Source organism: Podarcis bocagei (assembly GCF_964188305.1).
Source record: "Podarcis bocagei genome assembly, chromosome: 3".
Lineage (NCBI taxonomy): Eukaryota > Metazoa > Chordata > Lepidosauria > Squamata > Lacertidae > Podarcis > Podarcis bocagei.
The window spans coordinates 84,480,609-84,499,878 of NC_138127.1; the positions used below are offsets into that span (position 1 = coordinate 84,480,609).

The 19,270-nt window shown below is 46.9% G+C and overlaps 2 protein-coding genes across 2 annotated transcripts in view; one reads left to right on the forward strand and one right to left on the reverse strand.

The window, feature by feature from the left end:
- PACC1 (proton activated chloride channel 1) overlaps positions 1-19,270 on the forward strand; it is an 84,895-nt gene that overhangs the window by 43,978 nt on the left and 21,647 nt on the right. The window contains exons 2-3 of the mRNA XM_081186101.1: positions 10,194-10,282; positions 16,704-16,770. The gene's annotated coding sequence lies outside the window, so the exon portion shown is untranslated. The remainder of the gene's footprint in view (positions 1-10,193; positions 10,283-16,703; positions 16,771-19,270) is intronic.
- Positions 12,362-18,116, reverse strand: NENF (neudesin neurotrophic factor). The gene is made up of 4 exons (XM_081186134.1): positions 17,919-18,116; positions 16,902-16,962; positions 13,639-13,742; positions 12,362-13,371 (listed from the first exon to the last, which is right to left on the reverse strand). The coding sequence occupies exons 1-4, from the start codon at positions 18,078-18,080 to the stop codon at positions 13,195-13,197; spliced, it is 504 nt and encodes a 167-aa protein (XP_081042260.1). The 5' UTR covers positions 18,081-18,116; the 3' UTR covers positions 12,362-13,194.

Consider the following 19,270-nt stretch of genomic DNA (forward strand, 5'->3'; position numbering starts at 1 on the left):
AGGGAACCCGTGTGTCTTGCAAAGGATTCTGGAGGCTTAAAGGTAAAGGTAAAGGGACCCCTGACCATTAGCTCTGGGGTTGCAGCGCTCATCTCGCTTCATTGGCCGAGGGAGCCGACATACAGCTTCCGGGTCATGTGGCCAGCATGACTAAGCCACTTCTGGCGAACCAGAGCAGCGCACGGAAACGCCGTTTACCTTCCCGCAGGAGCAGTACCTATTTATCTACTTGCACTGTGACGTGCTTTCGAACTGCTAGTTTGGCAGGAGCAGGGACCGAGCAACGGGAGCTCACCCCGTTGCGGGGATTCGAACCGCCAACCTTCTGATCGGCAAGTCCTAGGCTCTGTGGTTCAAACACCTTGGGGAGTGTCCCCTCAGCCTCCTCTCTTCTCCCCTCTCCTTGCAAGTCCTCTGGGTGGCCGCAGGTGCCACCCCTGGTCCCTGAGCTACCCCGCTCCTGTCCTAAAGAGAGGTGTCTCCTCACACTGCCCCACAGGGGCCTGGGAAGCACCCCCTGGCCGGCCCCAGAGGCACCATTCACTTGGGAAGCTTGTAGCCAGAGCTGCTGCAACAAACAGCTGGGCAGGCCTTTGGGAGGCAGAAACGTGAGAGGGTATCAGAGGAGGGAGGGAAGGAAAGAGGGATAGAGACCAGTGTTGCCCGTGGCACCCCTAACCATCATTCAAGGCACCCCAGGGTGCCAGGGCACACTGGTTGAAAACCACTGTTCTAGGGGCTCGCAGGCACGGAGGCAGGTAACGAAAGAAGGGCATTACTTAAAGAAGATCAAACCTATCCATTCTGAAGGAAATCAGCCCTGAGTGCTCCCTGGAAGGACAGATCCTGAAGCTGAGGCTCCAATACTTTGGCCACCTCATGAGAAGAGAAGACTCCCTGGAAAAGACCCTGATGTTGGGAAAGATGGAGGGCACAAGGAGAAGGGGACGACAGAGGACGAGATGGTTGGACAGTGTTCTCGAAGCTACCAGCATGAGTTTGAGGAAACTGCGGGAGGCAGTGGAAGACAGTGGAAGTCTGGCGGGCTCTGGTCCATGGGGTCACGAAGAGTCGGACACGACTAAACGACTAAACAACAAGGCAGGGCATCATAAACATGGGATATGTCTTGTTTGTCTTTGCAGAATGTCATATAGGTAGAGCAAAGGGGAGTAACAGATCCCCTGTGTTTCAGTCCACATGCGATCAGACTTTAGGATAGGGGTTTGGCCAGATATTCTTCATGTGAATCCCCATTAAGACCATTAAATCTAAAATTACCTAACAGCACCACTGTGTGTGATGATGTTAAATATAGTTATGTGCATCTATTCTGTGCAACATGGAAAAAAAATCACTATAGTGGTCAGTCTATAAATATGTCAGAAGGAAGCCACTATGAATGAAGGAATTATGGAAGAAGGCTTTATTTGGTCTTCTTAATGCCCACGAATAGATTTAAAACGAGGAAGAAGGGACCGTGTGATGCAGCTATTTCAGGCAAGGATGGCTGTCATTGTTACAGCACACTGCATGTCATAGGCACAAAAACTGTCAACACAGCCCTTAAGAAATTGTGAACTTAAAGGAAGAAGACAACCCACACAGTTGTTCTAAAGGAAGGCAGGGCCTGAAATGTTAAAAGAATAGCCTGTTCCCTCTTCCTTTGCCCTTTCCTCTTCTCTTTTCCTAATAAACAGCTACAATAATTACACAGAGGGCATTTTCAATCAAAGTTCAGCTCTTGTAAAAATGCAATTGCACGTGTATTTGAAGCAAGCCCCACTGAGTTCAATGTGGGGTTTATTCCTGCATAAATGTTGTTGTTATTTATTAGATTTATACAGTGCTTTTTTTCTTTAAAAAATGTTTTGGGGTACTCTCATTTTGACTCAAGAAAATCACCATTTTATAGTTCCAAATCGGAAAAAATAAATACAGTAAATGGACAAAAGTACAAAGAACATGCATTACATTGGGAAAGGAAATGAAGCTGCCATTGGAGGTGGTAACAACAAAACTGACCAATCACCATGCTAGATTCCAACTCCTACTTCACATATTAAATGCTCGCTTCCGTCTGAGACTCAGGAAACACTGTGACAGAAAATGAGGCAGCCATCTGGGGGGGGGGGTAGCGGTGGAACTGACGATTCACTGCTAGTTTTTAAAATATTTTTAGTTTCTTCTCCCCGTTAGATTCACAAAATGTTTAGGGGTATGCGTCCCCCTGCATCTTCCCAGAAAAAAACAGCACTGGATTTATATACCGCCTTTCATCAAAAGATCGCAGGGCGGTTCACAACATGAAAACATGAGACAAATGACCAAATAAATAGTTAAAACAGAAAAAAGCAAAACAATAACCCCTCCGTAAGCACATTTGAAATACGTCTTTCTTTAATAAAGGGGGAAAGGGAGTTTAAAAGGGGGCTGTGTATACACCATACATTTAAAAGATCTCAAGCAAACCCAGATTGATAGGAACTGTAGTTTATCCCTCACAGTTCTCAGTACCCACGATTCTTTTTTTGGAGGTGGGGGAGGAAATGTGCTTTAAATGTGTGGTGCCTCCACAGCCAATGATTCATAGGAATCCTGCTCCTTCCATAAGCGCTATTGCTACAGAAGTGTTTTGTAAGGGTGACTGGAATGTGCTTTGCATCATGGGCATTAGGTGGAAGTCCCAATTATTCAGAAGCCTTGATAACAGCAAACATAGTCTAGGGAAGTGGAACTGGAGAGTTGGGTTATCTCTGGGCAAAGAGCCATTTCCACTCTGCAAAAGCTCCAACCCTTCCCAAAAGCTATATTTGCAACAGCAGACTGTTTAGGGCAGAGCTTTCCAAACTTTTCATGTTGGTGACACACCTCTTAGACATACACCATTTTGTGCCCCAGTAATTTGGTTCCACTAGCAAACCGCAGCTTAAACTAATCCCTTTCCAGCTCCAGGAGGGATGCAGGGAGCGTTTGTGTGACACACTAAGGTATCGTGGCACACAATTTGGAAAGCTCTGCTTTAGGGTGACAAGAGGGCAATGGGCAGGCATTATGGGACTGCCCTCCAGGCCTATACAGTTTTTTTTTTGTTTTAAATGAAAATCACCGAAGGGAATGTGGAGAACTGAACTTAAAGACTGGAAAAATGAGATACGGAGAGAAGCAAAACTGACAAGATTCTTCCATAATGTTGCCATTCCTGGGAATACAGTGGTACCTCTGGTTACATACGCTTCAGGTTACATACGCTTCAGGTTACAGACTCCGCTAACCCAGAAATAGTGCTTCAGGTTAAGAACTTTGCTTCAGGATGAGAACAGAAATAGGGCTCCGGCGGCGCGGCAGCAGCAGGAGGCCCCATTAGCTAAAGTGGTGCTTCAGGTTAAGAACAGTTTCAGGTTAAAAACGGACCTCTGGAACGAATTAAGTTCTTAACCTGAGGTACCACTATGAGCTTTCTGTGCAAACTGATATTTGTAGGGCTAGGCATTCATCAAATCTTTGTTATTTTCAGTCATAGAGAAGAATAAAAGGATACCATTATAGATGATGAAATTGATGTAAACTGTTTTATCCATTGTGCATTTTGCAGGGTGTATTTCTCTCTCTCTCACTCACTCTCACTCTCTCTCACACACACATTACACCTGGGAAATCCCCATCATATGACTCAGCACAGTATTCCTATTGCCTGCCTTTTGCTTCAGCCCAAGTATTTCACTGTAGCACGTTTCACACACATTGCAGCATTACAGAAGAAAGGAAACTTGGCCACTCATCCCTGGTGTTTCATAGAATCATAGAATCATAGAGTTGGAATAGACCACAAGGGCCATCGAGTCCAACCCCCTGCCAAGCAGGAAACACCATCAGAGCACTCCTGACATATGGTTGTGAAGCCTCTGCTTAAAGACCTCCAAAGTTGGAGACTCCACCACACTCCTTGGCAGCAAATTCCACTGTCGAACAGCTCTTACTGTCAGGAAGTTCTTCCTAATGTTTAGGTGGAATCTTCTTTCTTGTAGTTTGGATCCATTGCTCCGTGTCCGCTTCTCTGGAGCAGCAGAAAACAACCTTTCTCCCTCCTCTATGTGACATCCTTTTATATATTTGAACATGGCTATCATATCACCCCTTAACCTCCTCTTCTCCAGGCTAAACATGCCCAGCTCCCTTAGCCGTTCCTCATAAGGCATCGTTTCCAGGCCTTTGACCATTTTGGTTGCCCTCCTCTGGACACGTTCCAGTTTGTCAGTGTCCTTCTTGAACTGTGGTGCCCAGAACTGGACACAGTACTCCAGGTGAGGTCTGACCAGAGCAGAATACAGTGGCACTATTACTTCCCTTGATCTAGATGCTATACTCCTATTGATGCAGCCCAGAATTGCATTGGCTTTTTTAGCTGCCGCGTCACACTGTTGGCTCATGTCAAGTTTGTGTTTCAGAATTTGCATCATAGATGATGCGTCTCTTAAAGTTTCGCCAGCTCCTGTTCATTAATGTTTAAGCAGCAAGGAAGGTTGACTTGAAAGGTGAGGCTTGCAAGAAGCTGTCAGCACTCACAAAAGAATCTCGCCCCAAGGGCAGTAAAGAGAGAGTTGAAAACACACCCTCTCTGCAACAACAAATTGCAAGGGGGAAAGCATGATTTTTTTTTTAAAAAAAAGGCTGTTTCCAGATGGGTGACTACAACTAAGGTGCTCTTTAGCTGTAAGCTGTAAGCGGAATTGCTTTCCCACAATGTAGAGCAGGGGTCAGCAAACCTTTTCAGCAGGGGGCCGGTCCACTGTCCCTCAGACCTTGTGGGGGGCCGGACTATATTTTGAAAAAAATAATAATGAACAAATTCCTATGCCCCACAAATAACCCAGAGATGCATTTCAAATAAAAGGACACATTCTACTCATGTAAGAACACACTGATTCCCAGACTGTCCGCGGGCTGGATTGAGAAGGCGATTGGGCCGGGTCTGGCCCCCGGGCTTTAGTTTGCCTACCCATGATGTAGAGGGTATATTCATCTCGCTACATTCAATCCACACCAAGGGACAGGACAGTTTTGTTTTATGTGACCCCCTGAATTTATACCATTCTGCTCCATTTGGAACTGTGTTGGTTCCGCTGGTTCCATGAACTCATCCTCAATGCCCCCTAACCTATAAGAAACATGATTCACAATAGTTGTTTGCCCAACCCGCTAAAGATAATAACACAATAAAATTCATAACAGGAAGAATTAAGTGCAAAAATCCAGTCAAAACCATTTAGTTTCATTAATTCAACAAAGCTGGTGAACTGGATCCAGCGATACCAGCTTTTCAAAGTTGGATAGTCCTTTATACTTCCAGTATCCTCCTGGGTAACCCCACTGGCCCCCAGGGGGCAGTAAAACCCACTTTGGGAACCATTGGAATGTATGCTGTGCCATTGTAACCAGCCCTACAAACTCATGAGGAAAGTCGGGTAAGAAATTATAATAAATAAATGGCTGTAGGCGAGGAAGGTCTAGTTCACCCACACAGCCATTTCAAGCTCAGCACACCTTCATGATAACCTTTGAAGTAGACACCACTTCATCAAACTGTTTGGTTGTTTGTTTATGCCAGTCTTTTAATTAATTAGTGCCCCAGTGCTTTTCCAGCTGTAGTATTTTAATAAACAAACAAAAATATTAGTGGCATAACAGCACTATAGCACTCATCTACATGGCAGCACTATCATGCTCATTATAGCTCAGCTGGTTAGCATGTGGTGCTGATAACGGCAAGGTTGCAGGTTCGATCCCCGTGTGGGGCAGCTGCACATTTCTGCATTGCAGGGGGCTGGACTAGATGATCCTCAGGGTCCCTTCCAACTCTATCAAAGTTAAAAAGAGAGAGAAAATAACTTTTTGACCAGGTGGCTAATGGCAGTGACTGGAAAAGCTACCAGGTCCATTTCCAAGCAGAATTCAAGAAGACAGATAATACCTTTTAAAATATATATATTACATTTGTATCCCACCATTCTTCCAAATAGTGGTGTACACAGTTCTCCCCCTCATTTCATCCTGGCAACAACCCCTTCAGATCACCTTGGGCAAGTGACTTCAGCAATTTATTTCCTGTATGGCTACAGTTAAGCGTACATAACAAAGCAGATGTGGGACGCGGGTGGCGCTGTGGTCCAAATCACTGAGCCTAGGGCTTGCTGATCAGGTCGGCAGTTCGAATCCCTGTGACGGGGTGAGCTCCCGTTGCTCGGTCCCTGCTCTTGCCAACCTAGCAGTTCGAAAGCATGTCAAAGTGCATGTAGATAAATAGGTACCGCTCCGGCGGGAAGGTAAACGGCATTTCCGTGTGCTGCTCTGGTTTGCCAGAAGCGGCTTAGTCATGCTGGCCACATGACCTGGAAGCTGTACACCGGCTCCCTCAGCCAATAAAGCGAGATGAGCGCCGCAACCCCAGAGTTGTCTGCGACTGGACTTAACAGTCAGGGGTCCCTTTACCTTTAACAAAACAAAACCCTTAACAAACAAATAACGAAGGTTATTCACCTTCTGACATGATCAAGGATCTCAGAGACAAGCGTGGATAGATAAAATTGTGATATGGAATTATGAAAACATCGATGAGAGAGGCAGGACTGAGATTTGGAAATGCTTTGGAATTCAGACTGTGGGGAGTCGCAAAATTAAGATTATAATTTGGAAGACAATTTCATTTTTTATTTTTATTTTTTTATTGGATTGTGATTTGATGTGTTATTTGGATGTTTTTTATTGGAAAATTAATAAACGCTCTAACAAAAAACAAAAACAAAGCAGATACTTAACAGAGCTGTGCAGGGCTGTTTACATAACAAAAGAGCTGGGTCCAACCATGTACTGGTAAGCAGTCCCCTTTTTCTGCTATTTTGCAGAGGTAAAAATGACAGGATTAGCAGGGACCCCAGAAACCTAAGTCGTCTAACCCCAATTTCATTACATACACACTGCCATTGAAAGAGGGAGGACCGCACAAAACCATCACATACGGAGCAATTTGCAGCAGTTGTGCCAGTCTAGTTTGAAAAGAAGTTTGCAATTCTGGAAGGAACATAAAGAGAACGCACTGATATCAGCACAACAAGGAACACAACTGAAAGTGGCAATAGTGTGCATTTAAATATGAGGCTTTGCATTGCCCAGAAACCAAATATGATTTTGAATTCCTCTTCCTCTTTCTCCTCCTCTTTCTCCATCATATCTCCTCTTGACATGTTCCAGTACAAGGCTGGCTGGCATGATTCAGCACAATGTGATGGATCATTTGACTCTGTGGGGAACAACATGCGGTAATGAAGGAATGTTTTATTTCCTCATTTTCTTTTTATCTAGAAAGCCTCTTACATAACTTCATCCTGGGTGAAACGTGCCCAGGAGACGCACAGAGGCCCTTTCCCTTTGTTTATGGGGCTGCCTCAATCTGGCCAAAATGGAACCTTGTCTCACTGTGGTCTAAGACAGTCGGAAGCCTGGTATAGTGACGTCTGTCATCAGGTTGCTTTAAGGCAGGGATGGGGAACCTGTGGCCCAAAGGTTGTTGGACTCTCAGCTCCCATCAGCCCCAGCGGACATAGCCAGCAGTCAGGGATGATGGGAGTTGTAGTCCAACATCTGGAGGACCAGCGGGAAGAGGGACTACACCTTTGTCATACAATTCCCATTCAAGTGAGCTGCTTTTCAGTCCTGGTTGGTGCAATCCTATCCCCAACAAGGGGCCGCATCTTTTGGAAGGTAACCGAAGGCCTGTAGTTCAGTGGGAGAACAGCATCTCTAGGTAGTTCAGTGGGAGCCCCAGCATCTCTAGGTACAGTCAGAAATGCCCCCTATCTGAAATCCTGAAATCAGTTGCTGGCAGTCAAAATACAGGCGTCCCTGCTCTTACAAGCATAAGACTCACATGGGACCCTGTATATGTGCAGTGCCAACAAATAATTAAATAAAACAATTTTTTTAAAAGGCAAGGAGAGGGCCAAAATGACCCCCCAAAAAAGAGCAGGAAAATTGCAAAAATTGTGGAAAGAGCAGGAAAACGGCTAACAATCCCAGGAGCTTTTGCTTCGAGGCCTGTGGAGAGTTGGAGTTTGAGAAAGGAGGTTTTCAGGCAGTGATTGTGGTGGAGCTTGGCAGATTTTTGTGGATTTGGTTTCCAGAAGTTTAGAGGGGGTTCACAAGCTTTTTAGATGGTGTTCCCAACTATACGTGAGTTCACGTATATGTGCAGTATCCGGGAACATACCCCTGCATAAGTGGGGAGATGACTGCAGTGTAGACCAGGGGTTGTCAACCTGGTCCCTACTGCCAACTAGTGGGCGTTTCGGGATTCTAGGTGGGCGGTAGGGGGTTCTACGGCACAAGCTGAAGCACTGGTGGGCAGTAAGGAAATTTTACCATCAAGAAAGATGCATTAGTGGGCGGTAGGTATAAAAAGGTTGACTACCCCTGGTGTAGACAATACAGTAGTACCTCGGGTTACAGACGCTTCAGGTTACAGACGCTTCAGGTTACAGACTCCGCTAACCCAGAAATAGTACTTCGGGTTAAGAACTTTGCTTCGAGCTACGGACAGAAATCGCACGGCGGCAGTGGGAGGCCCCATTAGCTAAAGTGGTGCTTCAGGTTGAGAACAGTTTCAGGTTAAGAACGGACCTCCGGAACGAATTAAGTTCTTAACCTGAGGTACCACTGTAGAGCGGAATGAGAATCATAGTCTGATTGGGCATCTTCCAGTGCTCCTAACCCATTTAACTCAAGTTCACCTGTCCTTCCTTGATACATTTATCTGTCACACAAATACCACCCCCTTCCTTAGAAGAGTTCAAAGCAGCTCCTGCTGCCTTCTCAGTCAGTCTCCCCATGAGGCAACTCATGGGCCCAGACCTGCTTAGCACCAGCTGCAAAACCGAGTAAAGCATGTACAGACTGTCTTCTGGCCCAATGCGATTCTTACCCTGCAGACATGGGTCCATGTAGGTGTAACAATGAAATGGCATAGGGAGGTACAGTGGAATATCAGCTCTCCCATCTACTGGGCTTCTGAAATCTCAGGAAATGATATGTTACAACAAACCAAATCACATCTCTTTTGGTACATTTGCTTTGAGGCTTTGCATACACCCGAGAAATATCTATTTAAATTAATGGGTTTTCATATTTTATACTTGTCACGGGCATGTGTTGAAACTTGTGCCTCTCCATACTACCAAGTGCCACAATGCCCACTTTTGCCAACCCTGGGTGGCTGTCCGCTTATTGTTTGAACCACACTGCCCTCTGGTGGCAAAAACATGCATGCACATAGCTGCCAGCAAAAGACGAGGATAGTTGTGATAACCTTCTTCAAACAGAACTTACCTTCTTTGTTACCCTGCTTAAAACATCTGCACCAACATATCTTCCTGTAACACTGATGTTACACCTGCATTTTGTGACATGGTCCTTCTGATGCAGAGACTGGTACCCAACAAGAAAAGGCTTCCTGGGCCATAAATATGTATTTTTAGGTGGCAGGCAAAACACTTTCCTCTATAACCAAGCCTTTGACCTTTAACTATCTGTGGCCTTTTAGAAATGGTTGGGATGTTTTTAATGCAGTTCTCTTTCCTCTGGCGAGAGCCAGTGTGGTACAGTGGTTAAGAGCGGTGGACTCGTAATCTGGGGAACCGGGTTCGCGTCTCCGCTCCTCCACATACAGCTGCTGGGTAACCTTGGGCTAGTCACACTTCTCTGAAGTCTCTCAGCCCCACTCACCTCAGAGTGTTTGTTGTGGGGGAGGAAGGGAAAGGAGAATGTTAGCCACTTTGAGACTCCTTTAAAAAAAAAGGGAGTGATAAAGCAGGAAATCAAATCCAAACTCTTCTTCTTCTTCTAATGTATCTATGTAAGGTTTACTGTCTGGTTGTTAAGTCCCTTTGGGTTGCCCAGGGCTAGATAATAATAATAAAACAATAGGATTGCTCCTTAAGGCAACAGTGTTTTTACCTATGAATGAAACTCAGAGAGGAGCATATAAACCTGAACATCTGTTACTGAATATAAATTCCACCACAAATTTTTTTACTAGAGAGCACACACCTGAATCAACATCTTGCAATGCACTGACAGCCCTTGGGGTTTGGGAGGGGGGGTCATTGCACTGTTAAACGCCTTCCCTTCATGTTCTTGTCCAGGACGCACTAGTTTTCAGCTCTAGAGGATGCGGAAGGCCTTTTCTTTGCATGAGAAGCCACAGCCTGAAATGAAACAACAGGATTTCCAGGTTGGTTGGAATGGGTCGTAGACAAATGGGAAGCCTTTGCATCTGTGGCCGCCGAAATAAATCTTCGTACTTGTCCCATGGAATTCACCATCAATAGGTTATTCTTGGCTAAACACACACCTGGCACAGCCTTTGTGTTTTGCTTCTGCACTACAATACCCATTTGTTTTGTATACCCTTGTAAGGACACAGATGATGACAAAGATGTCCCAAAGCTTTCTGTGTGGACATGGATTCAGGTGTGCACACCCAGAGGCTCTTAGTTTCACTGCCCTTTCTGATAATAAATTGCTTTTATTGATTGCTTGTCTAAATCCAGTTTTTCATTATTATTGTAAACTACAGTGGTGCCCCGCAAGACGAATGCCTCGCAAGACGGAAAATCCGCTAGACGAAAGGGTTTTCCGTTTTTGAGCTGCTTCGCAAGACGATTTTCCCTATGGACTTGCTTTGCAAGACAAAAACGTCTTGCGAGTGTTCCGATTTTTTTCCGCTTTCCCCCCCTTTTTCTAAGCCGCTAAGCCGCTAATAGCCTTTTAGCCGCTAATCCGCTAAGCCTTTAATAGCCGCTAAATCGCTAATAGCGCTAATCTGCTAAGCCGCTAATAGGGTTGCTTCGCAAGACGAAAAAACCGCTAGACGAAGAGACTCGCGGAACAGATTAATTTCGTCTTGCGAGGCACCACTGTAATATTTAATGGGTGGTTTGTTTTTGCTCATAAGCTGCTTTGAGTAGTTATTGGTAAAAGAACAGAAATTTAAATTTAGAGAAATGTGGGAATGGGTTATAAGGAACTATTTCTCAGATTTGCCAAGGCATAGCTGCTCATAACACTTCCACAGCTATTATTCTTAGAAATGGGAGCGAAGTGCACAGTTTTCTGTACTATCTCCCGTTTCTGCAAACCACAAACTGAAAGGGCTTCTGCAGTTTCGCTTCCACAATATGACGACAGAACCCTGGAAGAAAATTTCTTCTGCTGACGGATGCTGACCACAATTGAGGTTACGTTCTCTCCCGCTACTAATTAATGTGACTGGCGCTTGTCCAATTGCAACCACATGGAGATTTCTGGACGCCAGGTTGACAACTGGAGAAAGCGAAATGTCACTTAGAGAAGGATCTGAGTTGTTGTTTTCCTTGAAGCTTGAATTAGTTTTATTCTGGGTGGTTTTATCTGATATTTTAATGTGTTGTAAACCACTTTGAGATTTTGCCTTTAAAATGTAAAGCGGTATAGAAATGAAATTAATAATAATGTTTCATTGCAAAAAGAAAAAAAGTGCCTAGACATTCCGTTGTGACATCCACAACCTAGGATTAAATTTCCATTTGGCAATAGCTTATATATTTGAGTTTCTAACACGCAGCCTGTCCAGGTATAAAACAGCTTCCTATGGCCAAAGTGGTACCTGAGGGCAGGGACTTCCTGAATCAAAACCCAGTTTTAATGCAGGAAGTTGCCTTATAGTGAGTCAGACCATTGGCTTCAACTAGCTCAGTAATGTCTGCAGTGATTGGAAGAGACTCTCCAGGGTTTCAGGCAGGGATCTCTTCCAGCCCTAACCAAAATAAATTAGGGACTGAACTTTGAACCTTCTGCATGCAAAGCAACTAGTTCTCGATTATTTTCATTTATTTATTAGTGTGTATGACACACAACCTCCCGTGAGAGGGATGTGTAATCGTCTGTTCTTTGAAATCAAACAGTGGGGAGCTTAATGCAACAGAACAAATTATCTTTGAAGAATCCAGAGTGGCTGCTCAGTGTCATCTTGCTAATTCAGCCTCTCAGGTAAATCAACATAACAGGACACAATCTCCTTAGGCTACTGCAGCTCTGTGGTTAGCATCAATTTGTCTAGCATAAGCATGCATGTTCTCCGGGAGCTATGCAAATTAAAGCCCAAGAGATTTCCTAATAGGACTCTGACAGATGGATAAGGGCATGTCTTTCCCTGGTAGAAACTGGAGATGATGTAAATTAGGTTAACTAGGAGGGGAGGGGAACAAAAAACCACAACGCAGCCCTCTCTCCAGAGGACTGAAGTAAATAAAATATGACCAAGCCGCAGTGAGACAGTTAAAAATAATAATACAGGGGACCCAATTTATATCTAAGATGACAAAACACAGATGCAGTTAATCTCAGGATAAAGAAACTCGAAATATTGAAGTCATTACGAAACAACCATAACAAAGTACGCAGTGCAAGGTTCATATCTGCAGGCATGTTCTGTGTCCTGTCCACAACCCAAGAAAATCTGGAGCCCACCCAGAAAGCTTTGACTATTATGCAGTTTAGGAAGGCAGTAAATAAATAAAATGAATATAAAACGAGAGAGGGAGGCCATGAGCGGCCTTGGTTTACTGCAAAGTTTGTAGAAAGAAAAGAACCACAAACACAGCCCACTGAGATGGAGCATGCTCAGTGGGCGCAGAATAATTTACTGTTGTCCGGGGGGAGAGAACAGAACAGTGGGCGGGTGGAATGGAATACTTCAAGCTGGCATGGCTGGCTGGCACCCTGAACCAGTAACGCTCCACGCTGCAGCCTTTTGTTGCAAGCACCGCCCTTCTCATAAAGACTCGTATTTAGTTAGCCAAGTGACAGGTAGATAAGAAAGGCATGGAAAATTTCCCTGGGGAGGAGAGAATTGGACTAAAATAAATTCCACATTTACCATGATGTTACTGGCTCATCAGCTGCAGAGCCAAGATAGCATAGTAAGCATCTGGTACCTAGTTTTACCCTTAAAGATGTAAAAAAATACATCCTGTCACAGGCATGCTACGCCACTCAGTTTTCCGAGGGTTCGTCCTGCTATCAGCCACACATCCTGCTTTTGTCTATTTTCTGTTGTAATGCAGGACAGCACCCGCGGCTTCTGAGAACCGCAACGCCACTGGGTCAAAACTCATCCTTAATGGTGAAGTGTGGCTGATCTTCGGGTTTGAAGTTTGGATTAGGGCTGCCATCTTCATTGAGAATTCTTTGGGCAGTATAGCCGACAATGGGATATTTGGCTTTGTAGACATTTTGGAAGGTTTCCTCCAGAGACTGCAGCTCCTCTTCTGTAAGGCCCACCTAAATGAAATATGAAAATGAGTTAAGGTCTGTGCAAGGGGAGGGAGGGAAGAGAGAGCAAATATAGTCACTGTGCTGTATATGACTATTCAAAAGGGAGAGGAAGCTATGCAGAGATCGCTTCCACCCACCAGATGTCTTGATCCTGCATGTGCCGGAGGCAACAGCTAGCTGCCAACAACAATTTAGGCCCAGATGCAAGTAAAGTGACGTGCAGGACTGTGGCCTCAGCTCATGCCGCAAAGAACACATCTCTCTTTTTCTTACTGTATCATGCGTGAGATCCACCGGATCAAGCGACATCTTTGCAATCCCTCGTGTGGAATCTTTGCCAGCTAGCGCATTGTACGGTGCTCCTTTCGCATAAAACTCTGTCCAAGGAAGAGAAAATAAAGTTTCAATGAAATTAAGCTAAAATTCATTACCCTTAAAAAAACCAAACCTCTCATGGTACTTCTAATATTTAATGATGTCCGTGGTATTTCAGAAAAAAAGGCTATTTTCTTTTAGAACAAGGAACAAGTTAGAAAACCGTGAGGGTAGAAAAACCCCACAAACATCTGATGGCTCAAGAGCCGAGCGCATCAAATATCTGGTCTCTGGACAACATTTGGAGGTTTGTATGTTTTATCTTCCTTGTACAATGCCAGAACCTTAAAAAAAATTAGATTCCAACGCAACAGAACTTTAGCTTCCATTGTACAATATGAGAAAGACGTCCACTTAATGCACTTATCGGCCTTCCTGGCCATGAAAGTGACAAGTTACAGTGGTGCCTCGCAAGACGAAATTAATTCGTTCCGCAATTCTCTTCGTCTTGCGGTTTTTTCGTCTTGCGATGCACGGTTTCCCATAGGAATGCATTGAAAATCAATTAATGCGTTCCTAGGGAAACCGCCTTCAGACCAGGTCCGGGGACAGTCTGTCCCCGGACCTCTTCTGAAGGCTGGGGGGGGCAAGGGCTTTTCTTCCCACCCCCAGCATTTTAAAAAACCCCGGGACAGCGGAGGACTTCTCCGCTGTCCGGGGCGATCTTAAAATGCTGGCGGGCGGCATTTTAAAATCGCCCCGGACAGCGGAGGACTTCTCCGCTGTCCGGGGCGATTTAAAAGCCCCTGGGAAGGCAGGCAGGGGGGACAAAGACTTTTGCCCCCCGCCAGCCTTCCTCTTCTGAAGGCTGGCGGGGGCGAAAGTCTTTGCTCCCCCCCCCCCGCCTGCCTTCAAAAGCTGTCCGGCCAAGGCTTCGCGGACCTCTCCGCCAGCAGCGGCAGCGCTGCCGCTGCTGGCGGAGGGTTGCCGGCATGCCGAAGCCTGCGCGCGCTGACATCAGCGCTCCCAGGCTTCGCGGACCTCTCCGCCAGCAGCGGCAGCGCTGCCGCTGCTGGCGGAGGGTTGCCGCCATGCCGAAGCCTGCGCGCGCTGACATCAGCGCTCCCAGGCTTCGCGGACCTCTCCGCCAGCAGCGGCAGCGCTGCCGCTGCTGGCGGAGGGTTGCCGCCATGCCGAAGCCTGCGCGCGCTGACATCAGCGCTCCCAGGCTTCGCGGACCTCTCCGCCAGCAGCGGCAGTGCTGCCGCTGCTGGCGGAGGGTTGCCGCCATGCCGAAGCCTGCGCGCGCTGACATCAGCGCTCCCAGGCTTCGCGGCGCTGATGTCAGCGCGCGCAGGCTTCGGCATGCCGGCAACCCTGCAAAAGACGTCCGGGGGAAGCGGCTTCTTCCCTGCTGCCCCCCGACGTCTTTTGCAGCAAGGGGCTGCAGGGAGATCGCTATCTCCCTGCAGCCCCTTGCTGCAAAAGACGTCCGGGGGAAGTGGCTTCTTCCCCGCTTCCCCCGGACGTCTTTTGCAGCAAGGGGCTGCAGGGAGATAGCGATCTCCCTGCAGCCCCTTGCTGCAAAAGACGTCGGGGGGCAGCAGGGAAGAAGCGCTTAGCTTCCCGCTGCCCCTGGACCTCTTTTGAAGCAAGGGGCTGCGGGGAGATAGCGATCTCCCTGCAGCCCCTTGCTTCAAAAGAGAAGACCCGCTGTCCCCGGGGCAAGCTTCGTCTTGCGAAGCAAGCCCATAGGGAAATTCGTCTTGCGAGGCAACTCGAAAACGAAAAAACCTTTCATTTTGCGAGTTTTTCGTCTCGCGAGGCGTTCGTCTTGCGGGGTACCACTGTAATTATATTACTAACACAGCACTAATGGAAGACCTGCACGTGATCTGAGGGCATCCCGTATTTTAAATAATGAGGCTCAGTGCACAGAAGATGACGGCAGGTGGCAACCAACTAACCACCTAGGAGGCAGCCAAGTGGATTTAAATGGTGATGTGCTGAAAGGGGGCGATGCACGTTTTTGGGTGAGGTAACCAGGCCCAGCGCTGGCATCCAGCGTGGTTGGGCAAATGTCAGGGCCTACAAACTCCAGCAGGTGCCAACAAGGCTGCTCCAGCATCCTTTGTGTGCGTGTGTTGGCTTACTTTTTCTTCATTTTTAAGGCCCAGCACTTAAAGAAGCACCTTAATTTCCCCCGATGCCTCCTTTGTTTCCCTCAAACACAGCAACCTTAAGTCAGACCCGAGAGGCATTGTGAGTAAATGAAGTCAGCGGCAACTGCAGCCACCCGGTTTGGCCCTTCTCTGATTGGCACCAGGCTGTAAACAAATTTTTTATAAATAAAGTCCATTGCTACAGCTCGCTGCCTGGCTAATGTAATAGCCAGCACCATGAAAGAACGCAGGTGAAAGGGGCAGAGCTGTGCAGATGGCTGCTGAGAAGATACAGTCATTTCAGTGTGACTGAAATGAGCCAGTGTGGTGCAGTGGTTAAGAGTAGTAGTCTCATAATCTGGGGAACCGGGTTCGATTCCCTGCTCCTCCACATGCAGCTGCTGGGTGACCTTGGGCCAGTCACACTTCTCTGAAGTCTCTCAGCCCCACTCACCTCACAGAGTGTTTGTTGTGGGGGAGGAAGGGAAATGAGAATGTTAGCCGCTTTGAGACCTTCGGGTAGTGATAAAGCGGGATATCAAATCCAAACTCCTCCTCTTCTTCTTCATTTGTATGCCGCTTTTCCACCAAAAAAACCACGCTCAAAGCAGTTTACAGGAATTGGAGGCCTGGGGGGGGGGGAACATGCCTTCCTTCCTGAGGCAAGTTTAGCCACAGACAGCAAAGCTAGGAACATTACTAGGCCTGGTCAGGTAAGAAGGAATTCAGAGTTGTGAGGAATCCTTTGGGCACTTTTTGATGGAGAGGAAATAACTTTGGAGGCGGGAGAGGGAAGGTACTGGAAGAGATTTCAATTGTGATTATATATTACTAATCTTCTGTTCTCCTCTCCCTTTCAAGAATATCCCAGGACAACGCTAGCTGGGGCTGATGGGAGCTGTGGTCCTGAACATCTGGCGGACAGCAGGTTAGGAAATATGGAGCTTTCTTAAGGATGCCCTATAGTAGCTGAGGCTGCAGGGCTGAGATTTCTGCCTCTGAAACAGAGCCAGAGATGGGAAGGGAGGGAGGAAGCCTCTTGTTAGAAAGTTAACTCACCTTTTCCAGAGGTGACATCAAACACCACGCCCTTCACAGCTATGTAAATAGGCTGATCCTCCTGAAAATACATTTCCCCCCCCCCAAAAAAGACTCATTTTTAAGATATATATCTTTAAAAATCATCCAATATAATTTTGTAAGCTTCTTTTCCCCAGACAATCCAAAAATGGCACAAATCAAGTTAAGAGAGAGAGCCTTGTCTGACAAAACAAGTTAAAATCACTAAAGGAGTGTGGGAGTTTTAGGATAAAGCATCTACAGAGCACAAGTTTGGGGGAAGACTGGCAGCTTTGTTTCCGGTTACTAAACCTGGAAGGAGTCAGGCTTGTCTCCTTTAGGGAGGGCAGAAATCTGCAGGTGGGCTGTATGGGGATGGCTATGAACTTGCAGCTCACACACTGTGAGAGAGACGAAAGGAAGAAATGTGAATTCCTTACGGCATGCTTACTTGGGAGAAGGAGGAAACAAATCCTGCTGAGACTTTGACCCAAGCACTAGAAGTGTCATAGCTGTCAACGTTTCCCTTTTTTTAAAGTGAAATTCCCTTATTCCGAATAGGATTCCTCGCAAGAAAAGGGAAAAGTTGACAGCTATGGTAAGTGCGCACCTGAGCAGCCTGCTTCTGTGGGGGCTTGTTTACTCAGAAAACCCACCGCGTTCATTCAATGAGTTCGCACTCGACGCCCTTCCATTCATAGCAACGGGAACCAAACGCGAGGCAAAACGGCACCCGTCGCTGTTTTGAGTTCTAATCCGGATCCTACCAAGAGGTGCAAAACTCTTCCGTCTATACTCTTGCGCCCACATTTTAGCCTGCCGCTAGCAGCGTCTGCAAACCAAAACAACCCAAGGCAAACCCGATCTCGGCTGGCTTCCCGCGCCGGATCGCTCAAAGCCAGCGAAATCCGCCCTTGCGCCCTAAATCCTCGGCCAGCAGCCGCTCCTCGCAGCCTCAGCTCGGCCCTGGCCCGCCGCCTTCTCCCGGGAAAGCGCCCTCCCGGCCTCCCTCCGTACCTGCTGCCCGCCGTATCTCGCCAGCTCGGATTCGGTGAAGAGGCGCACGGGTCTCTGGCGGGGCGCGGGCTTGAAGCGCAGCTCCTGCTCGGCCCGCCCCTCGCGGAAGCCCAGGAGGGCCGAGGCGAGCAGGACCAGCGCCGCCGCCAAGCCGCCGGCCATGGCGCTCCTCCTGCGCCGGATGGCGGCCAAGACTTCGAGGGGCGGGGGAAAGGAGCCGCAGGGATCGGGTTTCTCGAAAGCAAACTTCTCCCGCTTGCTTTTCTCTACGCCTTCCTTTCCGCGATGCGACTACACTGCCTGCGCGTCATACATCCAAAGCACGCACGCTCCCACCCCCGCGAAGACTCCTGGGAACTGTAGTTTATATTCCGTACAAAGCTACAGTTCCCAGCACCCTGAAACAGAAATATGCTTTAGATGCATGCCCTTCGCGAGCCTTTAACATCACCCCTACGTTTTAAAATGAAACCTTGCACTACAGAAGACATGCGTGTAACTTTGCTTTTCAGTGCTGCAAACATGACACTGGAAAGGCATGTTACCTCCTGTGTAAGCGCAAGATATTTATAAGGACATGTGCTTAAATGCATTCATTAAAAAAAAAAATCTGCCCAATTAATCAAGGGAAACGATTTAAACATTTGCATGTTTTATACTGTAGTTGTTTATCCAACCCATCAACCGACACTGCATTCCTATGCAGGCGAGGGCGCCATAATCCTGGGAATTGTAGTTTGTATGGATGCCGAGAGTTGTTAGGAAACCCCCTATACCCCTCACAGAACTACAATTCCTAGAGCTCCCTGAGAAGATAGATTGATGGTTAAACTACGGAGAACTGTAGTTTTGCAAGAACAAAGGAGTCTCTTAGCTCAGTCAGTAGAGCAAGGCTCTTAATTTCAGTGTCCTGGGTTCAAGTCCCACGCTGATTCATGCACTGCAGGGAGTTGAACTAGTTGACCCCCGTGGTTCACCACCCAACTCTACAATTCTATGAACCTAGCCTCTTTCAGCACCCTTACAAACTAGAGTGTCCAAAATACGTCGGGGGAAGCCACGGCTGTTAGAAGTGGTATTATGCCGTTTTAAATGTCTTAACGCAGGAAACAGCCCTACTAGAAAAATTAACCAATAAACCGAACCTGACACGGGGACATATAGAAGAAGATGCCTTCACCCTGGTATGGCTCCCCTTTATCACAAACACATATCACATACAACAAGACACTGACAATAATATACAAACAGAATACAAATCAATATGGCTAACCTGATCCAAAACACCCACCCACCCCACTGACACATGAAAACAAAGACCACCATAGCCAACTACAAATGAATAACCACCC